This window comes from Fusarium redolens (assembly GCF_020744475.1).
Source record: "Fusarium redolens strain MPI-CAGE-AT-0023 chromosome Unknown BKA55scaffold_9, whole genome shotgun sequence".
NCBI lineage: Eukaryota > Fungi > Ascomycota > Sordariomycetes > Hypocreales > Nectriaceae > Fusarium > Fusarium redolens.
The window spans coordinates 468529-484976 of NW_025763672.1; the positions used below are offsets into that span (position 1 = coordinate 468529).

At 48.3% G+C, this 16448-nt stretch overlaps 7 protein-coding genes across 7 annotated transcripts; 2 read left to right on the top strand and 5 right to left on the bottom strand.

The window, feature by feature from the left end:
• Positions 1-14: 14 nt before the first annotated feature.
• BKA55DRAFT_540089 (uncharacterized protein) lies at positions 15-755 on the bottom strand (the record flags this gene model as incomplete). Its single annotated transcript, XM_046190216.1, has 1 exon — positions 15-755. The coding sequence occupies one exon, from the start codon at positions 753-755 to the stop codon at positions 15-17; it is 741 nt and encodes a 246-aa protein (XP_046048459.1).
• Positions 756-2486: 1731 nt separating this feature from the next.
• On the top strand, positions 2487-3529 carry BKA55DRAFT_690778 (uncharacterized protein; the record flags this gene model as incomplete). The annotated part of the gene is made up of 3 exons (XM_046199562.1): positions 2487-2503; positions 2675-3126; positions 3171-3529. The coding sequence occupies 3 exons, from the start codon at positions 2487-2489 to the stop codon at positions 3527-3529; spliced, it is 828 nt and encodes a 275-aa protein (XP_046048460.1).
• Positions 3530-4192: 663 nt separating this feature from the next.
• Positions 4193-5749, bottom strand: BKA55DRAFT_540091 (uncharacterized protein; the record flags this gene model as incomplete). Its single annotated transcript, XM_046190217.1, has 1 exon — positions 4193-5749. The coding sequence occupies one exon, from the start codon at positions 5747-5749 to the stop codon at positions 4193-4195; it is 1557 nt and encodes a 518-aa protein (XP_046048461.1).
• A 763-nt stretch (positions 5750-6512) lies between these two features.
• BKA55DRAFT_690780 (uncharacterized protein) lies at positions 6513-7397 on the bottom strand (the record flags this gene model as incomplete). The annotated part of the gene is made up of 1 exon (XM_046199563.1): positions 6513-7397. One exon carries the CDS (start codon positions 7395-7397, stop codon positions 6513-6515), a length of 885 nt encoding a protein of 294 aa, XP_046048462.1.
• Positions 7398-8307: 910 nt separating this feature from the next.
• Positions 8308-9629, bottom strand: BKA55DRAFT_690781 (NAD-dependent glycerol-3-phosphate dehydrogenase N-terminus-domain-containing protein; the record flags this gene model as incomplete). Its single annotated transcript, XM_046199564.1, has 2 exons — positions 8308-9499; positions 9568-9629. 2 exons carry the CDS (start codon positions 9627-9629, stop codon positions 8308-8310), a joined length of 1254 nt encoding a protein of 417 aa, XP_046048463.1.
• A 1130-nt stretch (positions 9630-10759) lies between these two features.
• BKA55DRAFT_512653 (uncharacterized protein) lies at positions 10760-11944 on the bottom strand (the record flags this gene model as incomplete). Its single annotated transcript, XM_046187824.1, has 1 exon — positions 10760-11944. The coding sequence occupies one exon, from the start codon at positions 11942-11944 to the stop codon at positions 10760-10762; it is 1185 nt and encodes a 394-aa protein (XP_046048464.1).
• A 1132-nt stretch (positions 11945-13076) lies between these two features.
• Positions 13077-16060, top strand: BKA55DRAFT_540095 (uncharacterized protein; the record flags this gene model as incomplete). The annotated part of the gene is made up of 3 exons (XM_046190218.1): positions 13077-15266; positions 15333-15671; positions 15719-16060. The coding sequence occupies 3 exons, from the start codon at positions 13077-13079 to the stop codon at positions 16058-16060; spliced, it is 2871 nt and encodes a 956-aa protein (XP_046048465.1).
• Between the last annotated feature and the right edge of the window lie 388 nt (positions 16061-16448).

The window sequence follows — 16448 nt, forward strand, 5'->3', positions numbered from 1 at the left end:
TTCAGTTAGGCCATTTACTGGGCCTGAGGTCCCAGGTCACGAATCCTTACCGCGGTGCCAGCATGGCAACGCGTGATCCAGAGCTTCGTGCTGCCCTCATACTTGTCCAAGCGTCGGTCATATCGAGCGACGAAGCTTCTGAAAGTTGCTGGAGCACGCGCTTCCTGGCAATCCTCCATCCAGGGCTGGGGAAAGGTCTCACCCCCTTTCGTCAGAGACACAACAAATCGCCCCCTGGACTCCTCGGTGAGGATCTTGTGGAGCTCTTCGTTGAGATCCTCCAAGGTCTTTTTGACGCCGCACTGGTAGCAGTAGTCGGCAAGGACACCTCCATTGTTGAGGGTGGGAGGAATGAGGCCCATGTCTGATTTGTTTGAGGGCATCAAGAGCCCAAAAAAGAAGTGGTCGCACTTGGGGTGGACGAACGCACCCCGGCAAGTTGGGCAGCGGATCATGGTATCAGTGTCAATAGAGGCCTGGGCACTTTTGCTAATGCAAGAAGCTCCGAAGATATGTCCGCATGGGAGTATCACTCCCTGGTGGGTTTCTTCATTGTTGTCCTCGACGTGTTCATGAGGAAAGACAGTGATATCCTCAAGACACATGCTGCAGTTCAGAGCAAGGTCCTTGAACTCAACCGCGTCGTTGTCGATATGGGAGGCGAGCTGAGGCCAGTATGTCTCCTTGGACTTGTCTGTGACCTTCTTGGGGCCGTTGAAGTCGATGGGGGTGGTGAAGTTGGGGTAGCTGCACATTGTGGATGTTGTGAGGTCGGCGGAGATATATGTGTTTGGGATAAAGGATATGGTTCAAGACCAGAGAGTATACGTTGGTAGTGTGATATGTGTCAAAGACCAAAGAGCCTGACTTGATAATGTGTATGGGTCTGAGAGAGAAGAGTATGAAGTGTAAGAGGGAGAGAGAAGAGAAAAGAGAGAGAGTATGTGTATGTGTGTGTGGGTGATAGATGACCAGAGATGGGAGATAATGAAGGATGAAGAAGTCGGTTGTCTGAGACAGAGAGGGAGACCGACTTATATACTCAGTGGAGTGATTAAGTTCTGCTCTTAATAGTCAGATCCAAGATCTTTGCAGGGGAACTTGGATCAACTCATTCCACGAGGGTTTCAGTCCAAACTGATTTTTCAAGTCATATGATGATACAGTGGTTCCCCTATAGAGCTGACGACAGAGATTGATCGTCATGTGTGTTGAAGAAAGTGAACAAAAGTCTATGTAGACTTTCAAAGTTATGCAAAGGACCAATCAAGGAGTCTTCCTGGAACAGAAACTGACTCACAGGGATATACGTGAACAACATACTCTTCCTTTAGTATGAGTGTTCCCAAGATACTATTTCGTAGTGTCCACCTATTGGTTGAGCCCTTCGATCGAATTACTTGTGTAGTCTATTTAGGCGTGCATTGTGGCTGTGTGATCACTTACACCCGTGTAAGGTTTCGAAAAGCTCAGAACAGGAAGGTTTACTAACATCAACGTGACAGACTGCTTTTTTATTGGATGACTGAAGATTATATCACAGTCATTTAACTTCTAAAACATCGCGAATTACAATTGGGCTGTGACAGGACAACCAAAGTATAATCCCAGGGTTCTCGGCTTTCACCCTCAAGATAGCCCTTTAGCCCACGTATACGCGTGTAAGTTTCGAATAACTCGAAACAACAAGGCTTGGTAACATTACTGTGGCATATTATCTTCTTGTTGGAAGCGTGAAGCTGATATTAAGTTTATGCATAAACTTCTATGATGGTGTGAACCACAACTCGAGGCCTATTCGCTGCCATGTCCGGGGAAACAAAAGTCTATATCATAGTTTTCAACTGCAACCTTAAAACACCGATAAGTCACGAGTAAATCACCTCAGCCAGTGATACCCTCAGATTATTGGCTTGCGTGAATATTGCTTGGGCTCGACTTCAGGCTCGAGTTGTAGGAGACTCTTGGTTAGATGTCTGTTTGAACAAGCTTCAGCTCTCAAGCAAATGATATCTTGACAACGCTGTAGGGAGGCGCCTAGCACTTATAGGCAGCCACATGGTGACTGCAGTATTGGTGTCGGTGCAGGAGTGCCTTTCCTGTGTAGAACCATGCGATCCCGCACCAAGTGCTGCATACCACCAGATCCAACCAGAAGCGTCAAGAATTTATGAGAGCCAATATTGAATTCTCTTGTCTATTCATGCCTGGTGTATTTCTGTCCATTAGAAGTTACGCGTAGATTTGGTCCTTATAGCAGATAGTTCGGGGGGCCAATTAGCACAGGAATGAAGATCTCAATATGAAAATGAACATCTATCAAGCTAATAATAAAGCATTGATATTGTAATAGAGCTCTCTGCCTCTTGCTTTATTATTAGTGGCCGTATTATCAGTGACTGCGCTCATCAAGAACAAATCTTCGGAAGAGCAGCACAGGAAGTGGAGAGGCTTAGGCAGCTTTTATCTAGAAATTGTCACTGGCAATGGCACTGGCGGCGAGGTGATTGCATTCTTAGGTCGGTTTCCAGTGAAACCTCGTTTTCTACACCTGTAGACTAAGCTCAAGGCATTGTGCGAACACCTTCGATCTGATTATTAAGAGCAGAACTTAATCACTCCCTCGGCTATACAAGTTCCCTCCTCCTGTTTATTCCTGATTTCTGATTCTCAGTATCTTCCTCTTTAATCATCACTCTTCTCATTACGTCCCGACTTTCGTCACCTCTACTCTATCCCATCCCTTCAGTCCACTCCCAAGACACAATGTGCGTCGAGATCCCTACGGCCGACCTTGGTTCATCATCCCCAACGATGTACCAAACGTAACAGAGGAGTCAAAGGACACCTACTGGCCCAACCTAGTAGCCAGTATCAACAACAACGACATCGAGTTCAAGGACATTGCAGTCGAATGCGTGGTCTGCCGAACCAACGTAACCATCTACCCAAAAGATCACGTCGTCGATGAGGAAGTCGGCGAGAGCCATCGGGCTGTTATCCTCCCCTGTGGACATATCTTTGGCGCCTCCTGTGTCAAGAAATTCTTCGATATAAAGCAACGCGAGGGAGCTCGTGCCTCCTGTATCAAGTGTCGAGCCGCCTGTTACCACCCCCACCCAACCTGTGGACATCCTTCTACGGAGAATCTATGCCCACTCACAAGCCAGGCATGGCCTTTACTCCCCATGTCGTGGGCAAAGGTGGCCAGATCGACGATTGCTGCAAGATGTGCAGCATCAAGCGTGCCATCGCAGACGTTACCACAGAGCTCAATAGAACGTCAAACCTCCCCGAACCCCTCAGGGAGTTCTTCGGCGTCGTTATATCGTTCGGTGGTAAAAACTACACCACTTGTCGAGTTGAGATGGAGCGCCTACAGGAGATATATTTTCCTGAACCTGTCGGCTCCCTCCTCGATGAGTATCTGGAGCGCAGGGAGAAGAAGGAGGACTCGCAGGGCTACTGGATGAGTGGACTTCTCAGCCACTGCAACGTGAAATTATATGTGCTTGCACCTCAGAACTAGGGCATAATGCCCAGAGAATAATGAGAGATTGGAAGTTGCATTGGCTTTTTTATTCTTTTTTATATACTGGTTGGGAAATACAACTGGTTTGCATACTGTTTCTTTAATCTGTCGTGAGTTCAAAGAATACTGTCTCCTTTTCTTGTTGGAAATAGAATGGCGCAAAACATATCCTTTACTGCATCGACAACCTGAGATTGTACTACCACTGATCGTTTTTAAAACATTACTTGGGACTGTCCTGCTAGAAATTACCATCCAGTAACATATCCTTCAATCAAGATTGACTAATATGCTCTGCAATGAAATAACATGAAGAGAAAAGTAATGCCATAGCCACAAATAAAGTAACACAATAAGAGTGTTTTATCAACAACACAATAAAAGGCATCATACACTACGCCAAAAAAAAAAAAACTAGCCTTGATATAAAGTCAACAGATCACACAGCTGCTGCCTTAAACCTCAAGATCCAACTGAACATCCGCCGGCTAGTAATAAATTGTATCAGGTCACAAGACAAAGCAGTGAAATAAACACAGTATGATGACACTCGAGATGAAATAACATATCAATCTTCATAAGTGCTAAACCGAAAATCTCATCCAAAGGACGATCCGTAACCATAACATACATACATAAGAATCCTTAAAACCATCATAATCATTTTGCTGATTCCCAGACCAGCACAATAACGCTATCCTTAACATCACCTCCCTCCTCACCCCATCTCTTCTTCAAAGCCGGCTCATCAATAACGCCCCTCTTCACATAAGCCTGCCACACATCCCCTTCAGCAGTAGTGACAGCGTCCATCAACTTCCAGACATTTCGTCGTCCTGTCCAGAATAGCATCTTGCGATCTATCTCTCGTTCCTTGAGCTTCACGGGACCGATGACGGAGCGGCGAGAAGAACTGGCTTTTCCGGCGGTGGAGAGGGGCATGTCGGAGAGATGGATTCCATCGGGGTATTCGGTTATGGTGTAGCCGTTTACGAGGACCCAGTTGTCGCGGAAGCGGTAGCGTTGGAGGAAGCATGCTTCGCCGCAGACGTCGGTGACGAGATGGGCTTGGCTTGGGGTGAGGTGATGGCGCTGCTCATAGTCGTGGAGGGCCAGGGGTTGAATGCCTGTTTCGTAGCTATCCAGATGTGAAGAGTAATCGTCGTTGTCCTTTGGTGAGTAGAAGCTTGGAATGATATGCATCTTCATTTTGGTATGCTTCGCCAAACAATCCTGAAGAATACCATCCCATCGTTTCTTACTCGTAGGACTATCTTCGACACCATCGAAGCATGGTAAATGCGTAACTTTGGATATAGCAGGTCGTGTAAGAAAGATGGCTCCACCTCCATACGTCGTCATGAATCCTTCGCCGATAGCCCAGTCCCCTCTCTCACTCGGTAATCCAACGTACAATTCCTTCTCAGAGTTATATGCGAATAGTCGTTCCTGGAGATACGACAGGTTGGGAAGAAAGATCTCCTCGTCCAAGATGCCGTACCACTTCTTCATCTGTCCTTTCTGAGCGAGTGTAGCGCTATACTTCTTGACCGACTCCATCATGTTGAAGTACCTCTTCGCCGTAGAGATCTGACCCTCAGAGATCGTAACATGAGCATCAATACCAAGAGAAACCAACACCTCAGTCAACTTCTTAACCTGCTGGTAATGCCCCTGATCCAGAACAAGCAGAAAACTCGCCCCATTCCCATGTTGATTCCCACCAGTCATCCACCGCGCCCAATCCTTCGCAACAGCGTAATCATCCCTAACAACACGATCGAAAGTCGTCGAGATAGCAAACACAAAGTCCGAAGCGTCAATCTGTCCTGGTTTCGGTCCTCCTACAATCGGAAGGCTGAGTTCCTGTCGTGCAACAAGATTTCTCCTCTCGGGAGTCTTGGTATCGATAATTCGGGGTTGGTTTGAATGAAAGTCTGTATCAATGTTCGTGACTGAAGTATACTCAGAGTCCTGCTCTGAAACACGGACTTTCCATGCAGTCCATGAAGTTTGGTCCGAAAGTCCAATTTTCTGCCTTAGTCGTTCGAGGTACTGTTCTTCCGGCACAGGTCCTTTGATGGCAATTTCAGTATCGTCGTTTGTTCGAGGCCAATGCAACCATCTTGTCTGAAAGAAGAGAACAACGACAACAACGAGAACAAGCAGCTGAACAACCCTGCGGGGAATAGTAGGCGGGCTAGAAATCATAACCATGATGAATAGACGATCCAATCCAGTAAAAAAGAGTGACTTGGGTAGGTATAACCTGGATAAATGAGTGTGTTGCTTGACTATAACAAAGGCATGATCACGCTGTGAGAGGCGGGTAAAGACTGACTACGGTGAAAGAGAAGAAACGAAAAGGCTTCGACTCCCGAGTCGTGAGGCACAGCGAGAGATTTAAGTAAGTTAGACTCAAATGGTGTAGAGTGACAGACTGTCACAATGCCCTTGTCTAGTGTAAGTGGTAAATGGCCGCAGTGGGGGGAGACCATCCTTCGAAGCATCATGAAACTAGCCGCCCCAGACCATAATCCCTGGTCGCACCACGTCAATAACGGTTAAAGAGGGGAAGGCCAAGGCAAGCAATTAAACTGTGACGGGGTCCGTGGTTCGTTTCATGGTTGATCAGTGGAGGTCTCAGGTCACGATATGTCCAAATGCAGTAATGAAAAACAATTGGAACGAGTGTCAGAATTGAAGATCTTTTAACTCCTATTCTGATAGCGTCCATCCAAAGTCCCAATTAATGCATAAAGAATGCTGATGTTGAATCCTGGTGGATGAGAGGCTATGACGGAACGAGAACTAGGTTGGGTGGTAATTTAATCTCTTGCCAATAATCAGACTAATGCAGGTACAATAACAGCCCTAGTCGCAAAATAAGTCGATTTCGGTAGGTAATTTATCTGATAAGCGGCAAGCTAGGAAATGACCGCATCCCGTTGCAGATTCCTAACCGGGCTCTAGGCTTGCATCATTCGCTAGGCTTGCTGGTTGGACCCTTTTCTTCTTGGGCTGCTTCAGTATTTAGTGACTTCTTCCTAGGCGGTGTGATAGGTTCTGTTGCTGCCCTCGTGTGTGTTGGTGTTGATGCCACTGTCGTCGGTGCTCGCGCTGGTATCGGCATTGGCATCGGCATCGGTGGTAGTGGCTGCTGTTGAGGTTGGGATCCGCGTCGTGAAGGTGGCGTCGATTGACTTGGGGCATATGCTGCTGGCATATTGGCTTCAATAGTTCGTTTGGCGTTGTCGAAACGATCGTAGCACTTAGCAAGAGCCTCTTGGACCGACTGGTCCGCACGTACAATACCCGTGGCGAGAACTTCTCTAATGTGATCTTCGACCTTTTCAAACTCGGACTTGTCGTATCTATATCGATCAGGAATACCGCTATTGTGTAACAAAGCTAACAGTCCCGCAATAACTGTGTTGGACGCAGCGAGAATAGTGATAGCCGTGTCGTCGAACCCTCCGGAGCTGAGAGCTGTGATACTAGCGCCAATCATCAACTGCAAGACAAAAAGAATTGCGCGAACGAAGCCGATGAAGTGAAACGAGTAAGATGAAATGGTACGACGATAGACGCAGTCGCGATAGAGACCTTGAGGAAGGCCTTTCGGAGGCCAGAAGCTACTGGTCGGATGAACAGGCTTGTTGTGCTCTGTATCTTTAATCCCCCCAACTCCACGGGCTAAGATGGTCCATTCTGTAGGCGATAGGAAGCGATATCTAACATTCTTATGTTTTTTCTGTCCTGGATCTTTTTCTGTGCTGCTCTGATCTGCTCCATTGGTGTAGTATCCGAAATTTGGAGTAGGGTCTATCGATGCCTGTGGGATGGTTGAATCAACTTCCGCCATCAAGCTCTCCAGCTTGTATCTGCCGTTTTTCGTGACGTGAAATGCAAATATTAAAGGAAATGAAGCATGCTGGTGAAGCAAAAGCCAGCTTATGAAGAGAGAGCCGATAAGGAACAATGGCGATGCTTGAAGAAGCTGGCTAGGGTCAATAAAATGATACTGAAAAAGAAATGAATGTTACAGAAGAAGAAGGCTGGGATATTCTGGTGATGTAAAAGACAATTCATATTGGCAAGCTGAGTTCGTTGCTCGGCCTTTCCCGTCGCCATGTTATCTTGTCTCAGCTGAAGGCGGAATCTCATGCCCATTGCGGCTTCCACCGCGTTAGTCATATCGAATCTCATTATGGCAGCAAGCCCGATAAGGGTGCCTTTAATCGATTCCTCATAATGTAGCAACTCGAAAGGAAACGATATCTCATTGAGCCAGAAATTACTCCCCAGTAAGTGCACAAGCTCATCCTCAAGAGTGACATCGCGATATCTAATGCACTTCACTTACACGAGCAGGTGGTCAGTGCCACCAACGAGGGACCCTGCCAAGCTGCAACAGGCAATTTTTACGATGAAATCTTCATCGACACTGCAGGTCTCAGCCTCAAAATGTCCATATCGAGACCAGGAATGTTCAGTGTCTCGAACACAACCAAACCACAACTCGTCATACAAAACAATGAGCTAACAAAGCTCTCTCAAAGAACAGCTGTATTCATAAATAGATATCATTTCTATGTTCATTTTCATGTATATGACCCATCCTTCCACTCAGCAAGGTACAGCCCCAATCACTCATGACTCTAAATCACTTCTTATTCCCTCCTGATCCGAGTAAACCATGTAGAACCACCTAAGTCATACAAACGCCACAGTACATATATACCATCCTCGCTAAATATTTCATCTTTTCAAAATCAAGAGTCCTGCACAAGATGGGGAATGTCGTCCACCTTGGCCTTGCCGTTAAGAATGGCATTCACCGCCGTGAACAGCGGATACTCCGACTCCAGACCGCGAGCCTTGAGGAAACTGTTCACCTCCTCTGCAGTGGTAGTACCCTGGATCTTCTGTCCGTTGAGATCCTGCTTCTCGACCTCTTGCACGGAGATTCCCTTCTCGACAGCCTTCTTGGCACAGCGGAAGTTACGGCCGCCGGAGCAGGATGTGATGAGATCGGCGACACCGGCGGAGGATTCGGTGAAGGTAGCTGTGTGGACGGTCTCGCCGAAGAATTCTTTGCCGAACTTGACCATTTCCATGAGACCGACGCGCATGATGGCTGCCTTTGCGTTATCACCCCAACCGCGACCGTCGACGAAACCAGCTGCGAGAGCAACCACGTTCTTCAAGGCACCACTCAAAGACACACCAGCAACGTCGGAGACCATCTGGACGTGGAAGTAAGGTCGGTGGAAGAGTGTTCGGAAGCAATCCTGGTCCAGAGGGGGATAATCGGCTGGCATAGCGGTGAGCTTGGTCTTGGAAGTTCGGCCTCGAACGTCCTTGTGCTGCATCTCGGGAAGCTCGCCAATTGTAGGATTGGGGCTACCGGTTCGTGGCGTGGGAGCTCTGCTGTTATCGAGAGCAGGGGGGTCGTAAGCGATAGTCGTCTCCGACCACTTCTCCTCAGCAATTTCACGAGCCAAGTTAGCACCACTGAGAGCACCGCAGTAAATGCCTAGCCCATCACCAATCCACTCGCTGAACAGGCTGATGCCATCATCAGTGACATTGACACCCTTGATACAGCTGATTCCTCGAGCATAAGGAAGAATATGTCCGTTGACCTGCTTGCAGACGTTTGCGATAAACTGGTGGGGCAAGTTGAAGACGAGGATGGTGGAGTCCTTGACAGCGTCACGGATGTCGGGGTTGGCGATGATGTTTGAGGGCAGAGGAATGCCAGGCAGGTACTTTACGTTCTCGTGGTGCTTGTTGATGACTTCTGTGAGCTTCTGGGGCTTGTCGCCGGTGGCTTCGTCATATAATTTGGAGTCCTTGGTAATCGTCACGTCCTCCTCGTAGACCCACATCTGGACATCTTCCTCGAAGAGATCTTTGTTGGCGCGGGTGTTTTCAGCGACGATCTTGGCAATTGTTGAGCCCCTAGCAGCGTCTGTTAGTCAATGGCTCAAGCTGCGATAGAGACAGATTTGGAGGAGCGGAAGACATACCAGTTACCAGATCCCACAATGGTCACCTTGTGCTTCTTTGAATGTCCACCCAAGCTCGCCATGTTGCCGAATGTCGCAGAAGAATAAGTGCGAATATGAGTACAAGACAATGATCTCAACGATTTAGTAAAGACAAAAGAAGAGCGCACTACAAGTGATCGAAACATACGGGGGGAAACGAGAATTGAGAGTGTGTAAGGGCGAAAAAAGAGCTTTATGAGGGGTACTGAAGCTGAATAGTCCGAGGGACCTGCTCCAGCTTTCCAGGTTGTTGAACCCTGGAGCAAGCCACAATGACGCATGGCAGAATGAGATAAGTGACACCGCCTGCTCCAAGGGGGAAAGCGTCCCATCAAAACCCCATTGATATCCGTGATAATGGAGCTGGAGAAATCTCTCGACCTTGATGAGGCCGAGGGGCAGGTTTTCACATGCAAGGAGTTATTGATTGCTATGGCTGTGTATGTCAATTGGAAGCCATTTTTCTAGAAGAAGCTCAGGTTTCACTGTCTCATTAGCTATGACTATATGAAGGGACGCTTGAAGAACAATTTGACTTTTCAACGATAGCTTCAATTACATGGAAACAACATAAAAATTCCAATTCAACTTTTTAAGTGGGATTTCACATGTAAACCAAAACCTCAAAACAAGGATCTCTGCAAAGTCTAGGATTCTCCGGGAGACAAGGGGGCAAAGATGCATAATCCAGGAACAGTTACAGCACCGAGCCCCGTTCCGTAATCCGCGGGCCGATCCCCTTGTCGCGTGACGAGCACATGTTAAAGAACCAAAAGAAATCATGAGCTTAGATCAAATGATATAGATTGAGGTTATCACTACTAAGAGTCGCATCATGTCACGATATGAACCACTGCCGAGGATGTATCGTTGCATTGTAATGGGTTCAAGGGCGCTAGAGCTCAACTGCATGTTGACGTTGCCAAGTTTACCCCAACGAAGTCATCTCACTCCCATCCCTTTTATCCGTGTAAAGGTCCAGTGCATTTAACAGAGATACGAATGCCTGCATTTGGATATCTGAAGTATTTTCCTTGAAGTTATACCACTCTTCAGTCTGAACTGTTGCTAAACATGCGTACTGACCAGAGCCCCGATAACAGATATGTCTCATCACTCAGCGATCAAGAACAGCGAACGATTCCACGACTAAATTTACTGCGTTGCCCTCTCAATTATACTCGACCAATAATTCCACTTTCTCCTCATCTGCCGATGGAAAGTGATTAAGCATCGCCGACAAAGAACGTTTTCGCCCGTGTGTTTTCCTCTCATCCTTCTCTTCAGTTCTTTCACCATTTCCAAAAACAGGCTTGAAAACATTATCGTAAACCATCCAGGCCACAGTGAACATAACTGTCATGGTGACAGCCAACCATTGGGGCACTTTGCCGCGCTTGTCGGCTAAAAACTTAGACAGGAGAATGACCGTTCCGAAGAAAAAGACAGTGAAGAAGAGGAAAAAGAATGCCCCTATTCTCTGTCTCAACGTTGTTATTGTGTATGGCTGTAATGAGTGCAGGTAACGCTGATATCCATCGGGAAGTTCGTGTTCCTTGGCACCGTCTTTGATGAGATTCAGATACCGAGCACTAGCTTGGGCGTAGCCAGGTTCACGCTGAGGACCGATCAGAAAGCGATACCACCACTTGTGCTTGCGGGGGTCATCGGGCAAATCCTTGTCAGGAATCTGTGGTGCAAAAAGCGTTCTCGACATAAAAGGTCGAGGGATATCGGGGAATGGCTTCTCAGGGATCGACATCCTGGGAGGTAATGGTATGCAAGGCACAATAATCTCTTTGTAACCCGCTCCACCACCTTCAGTACGGATGATGGTGCGATAATCCTCCTCTGTTACTTCGTATACCACGCCCATAAGACCCTCATCCCACCTGATCTCCTCAGAGTGTGGTGGTTGTGGAGGATCAAAGGGTGGAACCGGCACCTTTGGAGGCAGTTTTGGCTTCTCAGGAAGCTTTCTATAATCGACGTTCGCAAAGCATGGCTCACGATAAGGAATTCCAGGAAGGTTGAACTTGAGCTCCAACGTTGGCACTGAGACATTCACCTGGGACAGCGGTCTAATGCCACGAACGCCCAGAAATGTCTCAGCGGCGAGGTTAGAGCCATAAGCGAGATATAGGTATGTCTTTGGCGCAGGATGGTCGCGATCGATGATATGATCTTCAGCAGCTTGAGCTAAGCGTGCAGCTGATGTGCGAGGAATAGAAGAGATCGGTGGGTACTTCTTCGGTTCGGGCCGCTGCGCAAGAACACTGAACTTGCGCAGAACGACAGAGAGCGAACATTTACTGGCTGCGTCGCGGTTGGCGCTGGCGTGCATTGGGTTTGACATGACGTCGAGTGAGAAGCTTAGACGTAAGCTTACAACCGAGTGATAGGCTGTTGCACAGGTGTCGCTATATCTGTGTTCCCGTCAGGTGGCGGAGATGGGATATATAAAGCGCCCACAGATAAATATCAACAATAAATGTTCAAATCATGGGTTTCCGGGGAGATAAACGTGTTGTTCGTCATGAAACGGGTCATAGATTCGGGCGGAGCGGAGATAGTGGGCGTCCCTTGCTGCTGAATAATGCGCCGCGCGGGTAAGGCATGGGAATAGTTGCACCGACCGATGGTCCGCATTCAAAGTCCGCTTCGCTATGATGAATCCCGGACTATCGGGTTTTGCCAAGATTATCTGACGAATTGGCTTGCTCAAAGATTACCAAGCGATGGCCCGTTGCGATGAGTTGCAGATCAACTTTAATTAATTCCTCCATTGCATCAAACCCTCCGGCTGTGCAGGGTAGGCTGGGCCAATTCAACCGCCTCAACTAACGTCGCCTACTACGACCAGTACTTCATCGACTCAGTGAAGGCGTATTCTTCATCTTTGTATGGGGACATCCAGAACGGGTTGGCGTGGATCGGGCGCGCCAATTGTACCTCAAGTTGGCTTGTTAATGTTGCGAGTTGGAATTGTAGAGGCTCAGCTAGACCTTTGATAATGAACGATGCTATTAGTGCGATGGATGCTTGCAGCACTCCTATTTACTCTAGATACCTCGGGGAATTTTAAAAAGAACTTTCACACGCAGTTGCCAAAGTCGTTCGTCCCATATTGAGTGAGCGTGTGCTATTACAATGAAACAAGCAAGAGGTTGTCAGGCTCTCGAGGGTACCCGCTCCTTCCATCTTGCCAGCTGCTTCCACCATCTCCTCCTATCCATCTCGACTCAACGTGACACCCTTGCCAAATCCAAAAACCTTCTCGAATCAACTCTACGTTATCAAACACCATACGATCTCGCTTGTGATATCGGCATCATTTTATTTCTCTGGCCCACTTGCAGCGGCAGGTGATAGCCTGAATCACATCGTCCAATCGTCTGGAGGAACTGTAAGTCAGATCCCCTACAACGTTCGTTGTGTACCCCTCCAACCGAGTTTCATCCACTAACGGTCTTGCAAAGTGTGCACCAATGCCGCGAAGAGGTGGGAAATCTGGCCCACGCCCAAAGGGTAAGCGGCATTCAGCGAGGATTGGGGCCATTGGGCAACTCGACACTACTCCAAACCGTCACGATCAGTCTCCTCGTGCAGTTCAGCCTCAGGATCCAACACCGGCATTACCAAATCAGGACGCAAATTCCGAGCTTCCAGACCCTGAGATACCGTCGACATACGAATTTGACGATGACCTCAACGAGGATGATCTAATGCGGCTGGTTGCAGCTGAAGCCGCTCCATCCGCTCAACCTCCTCCTGATTTCTCATGGTCTGAAATCGGCTCAACACGCCGAAGCACGCCTCTACGGGAAGACGAACCAAATTTGTTTGATAACCAAGATTCGCTTCTCGACGAATTTTCCAGTCCAGTGTCCGGCCTAGGCAAGCTTCCCAATACTCAGCCACTGCCATCAAAGCCTGATCAAGAAAGCAAAGAAACTCATTTTGTTGACTTTTCTGAGACAGCCTCTACTGTACGACGAAGTTCACCTTATTATTCGTTGGCTGCCTCTCAGATCGGCGATGACGAGGCGCTGAATATCGTGGAAAACAACCCTTTGGCACCACTCCCAAGTACCTTCCCCGATTCAATACAGGCTCTTGGATTACCTCCTTTTCCGGGATTAGAAGCCATGGATCACTTGCCGGAAGACGAGCTATATGATGTCACGCCTCCTAAGTCAACGGCTGATCTTGAAGCTGAGACCTCGCGACAAGAGGAGGAAGCAGCTCAAGCTGCCCCAAAAAGGTCACAGCGTACTAAAAAACCAAATTCGTCACAGAACCCAAAGACAAAAAGCAGGCCGGGGAAGGTATCAAAAAGCCTTGATGCCCTTACGAGACTGTTAGAGGAGGAACTGGATCCATCAGGAGAAGACGAAGGAGAGGCGCAAGCATCTTCACCCCCTGAAAAGCCACCAGCAAAGCTTCCGAAGCGGAGGAACGGCGCTCGCCAAGTCAAAAAGACACCAGAAAGAAAACCTGTCGCTGCAACAACTGAGGATCCAAAGACAAGTGAGCAAGGGCGAAAGGAAAAGAAGGGCCGGAAACAACGAGCGAAGACTCCCATCCAATTCGACGAAGAGACACATGAAATAAAAGAGGCCCCACCACGCAAGGCAGTGGAACAGCAGCCGCGCATGCCCATCGTGAGCAGTCTGAGAAAATCGCATGCTGCCTCTGTCTCTCCCATTGCAAGTGCAGAGAAAGGGACGCCCGGCTCGAAACGAAAGCCTGCGCCACAGCGCAAACCGCCTGCTCAAGGTACTCCCCAGAAGGAGAAGGCTCCCAAGAAAGCCCCCCAAGCTACACGAAACTCAGATTTGAAGAATGTGGTGCCTCAGGATAAACCTGATACAGTTGAAAAGGGGAAAGAACGTGCAGTTCCTGCTACAAAAGTTGCAGCCAAGCCTTCGCCCGCGATTAACAAGAGAACAACCCGGGCCAAGGTGAAAGAGGAAAAGGCACCAGTGCCGCAACCTATAAAAACCCAACAGACGCCAGAAACGAGGAATGAGACTCAGGGATCGACTCAGGACCCTATCGTGCTCTCTAGCGACCCCGAAAGCTCTTTGTTCTCGGATGATGACGACGGCTTCGTTCCGATTGAAGACTTGCACCCAAAAGAGAAGAGTCAACCAGCAAGGAAGACTCAATCAGTGATGGGAGAGTTGCTTGTTGACCCAATTGTCGACGTGGAACCAGTAGACCATGCTCATCGTGAGAAAGCGCAGCCTTCTAGACGCCCGCAAACCCTACCGCACAATCCCGAGACCTCTCGCCCTTCACATCCTCCAAAAGAACAAATCTCTAGGCAGAAGACAACCATGACTGTTAAGCCTGACCCCAAGAAGCTTGTTGAAGAACCCGTTACAAGCACGAAGGGAAGTCGTGCAGCTCAAAAAGGCCCAAGAGAGGTTTTGTCGGCTCGAGATACTAACATTCTCGTTCAACAAAATACTTCACAAGCAAGGGCCTTGAAAAGACCTGCCATAACAGTTGACCCCATCACTGATGCTTCTCATCCACCTCGCAAGATCAGCAAGTCATCACGGAGCTTCAGTATCAGTCAAGCGGGTAGCCCGTTGCCGCTTGAAACAAGCTCAGCTCAGCTCGTCGGTGGAACCAGCCCGAGTGCTATGGAAGAAGTTGAATCTGTGAAAGTGCCCAAGCGCAATCAGCAGACGGAACCTAGAAGATCCCAACGCCTTCGAAGAACTGCGGAATAGGAATCCCCATATCCTGATGGCAATTACTTACAACAAGAGTACCTCTCAAGTCTGGCCGCCGCAGAATCCATCCCGGACAAGACACGAGTGGCATTTAGATCAAAGCCAAAAAAGCAAGAGAAATCCAAGGAAGCCGGCTTGCAACCCGAGCTCAGTTCAAGTGATCAAGACCTTCATGCTCAGATACTGGCGTCTTTGCAGGGACAAAATGAGGCGACTACCGAAGTGGAACAGGCCATGGAACATGACAAAGTCCGCGGCAATAGAGAGTCTCCCAAACAGACACGACCGGCCGGACCGAATGCAGAGATAGCCGAGAAACTCCATGGACTAGTCGAGGTAAGTCCCTTGTCGAGTGGTCAGTTCAATGCTAACATGCTGCCTAGACGATGCTGGATCATCTCCTAGCCAGGGAAGCGACCATCTACCGCGGCGCTGATGCCTATCGGAAGAATGGCATCAACTGCGTGGACAAGATCGAACGACGCTACATGCAAGAGAGGCAAGCGCTCAATGAAACGTGGAAGAAGGATAGTGATAGGTTCATCCGGGGGACGCGGGTAGCCAAAGCAGCGCTTGATGAGCGCGGAAAGATACGAGAGAAGGCGATACAGCAACTGGATGAAACGGCAGCAAGGCGCCGTCACTTGTTTCAACAAGCGACGACAAGCTTACGAGCACTTCATGGACGATTGATGAAGCGAAAACTTGCAGACTACGAAGATTGAGATGATTTACTGTACAGATTTTGTAATGACAGAACACGGGATTTGCTGGAGCTAGGTAATGGGCAAGTTTGACTCAAGTAGTGGGTATGTGATGGCAGTTGGTGGATGGGGACTGAAAATCAGGGTTCAATGGCGGCAGGGATTAAAAGGTTGATTGATGGGTCAGTTTCATGTTAGTAGGGCGGTAAGTATCTCGGTCTTGGCCAATGTTATTGTTGATGAGAAGTCCCTGGGCGAACTAATAGTGATCTTATTGAGAAGTGATGTCCTCGTGATGATGTTTTAATGTCACGGAGTCACAGTTTTTAGGCAAGATTTGAAGCGATCTTAAGATGATCGAGACGACGTTGAGATGGGGTGCGAAGCAAATCCAAGGTTTGAGACTGGT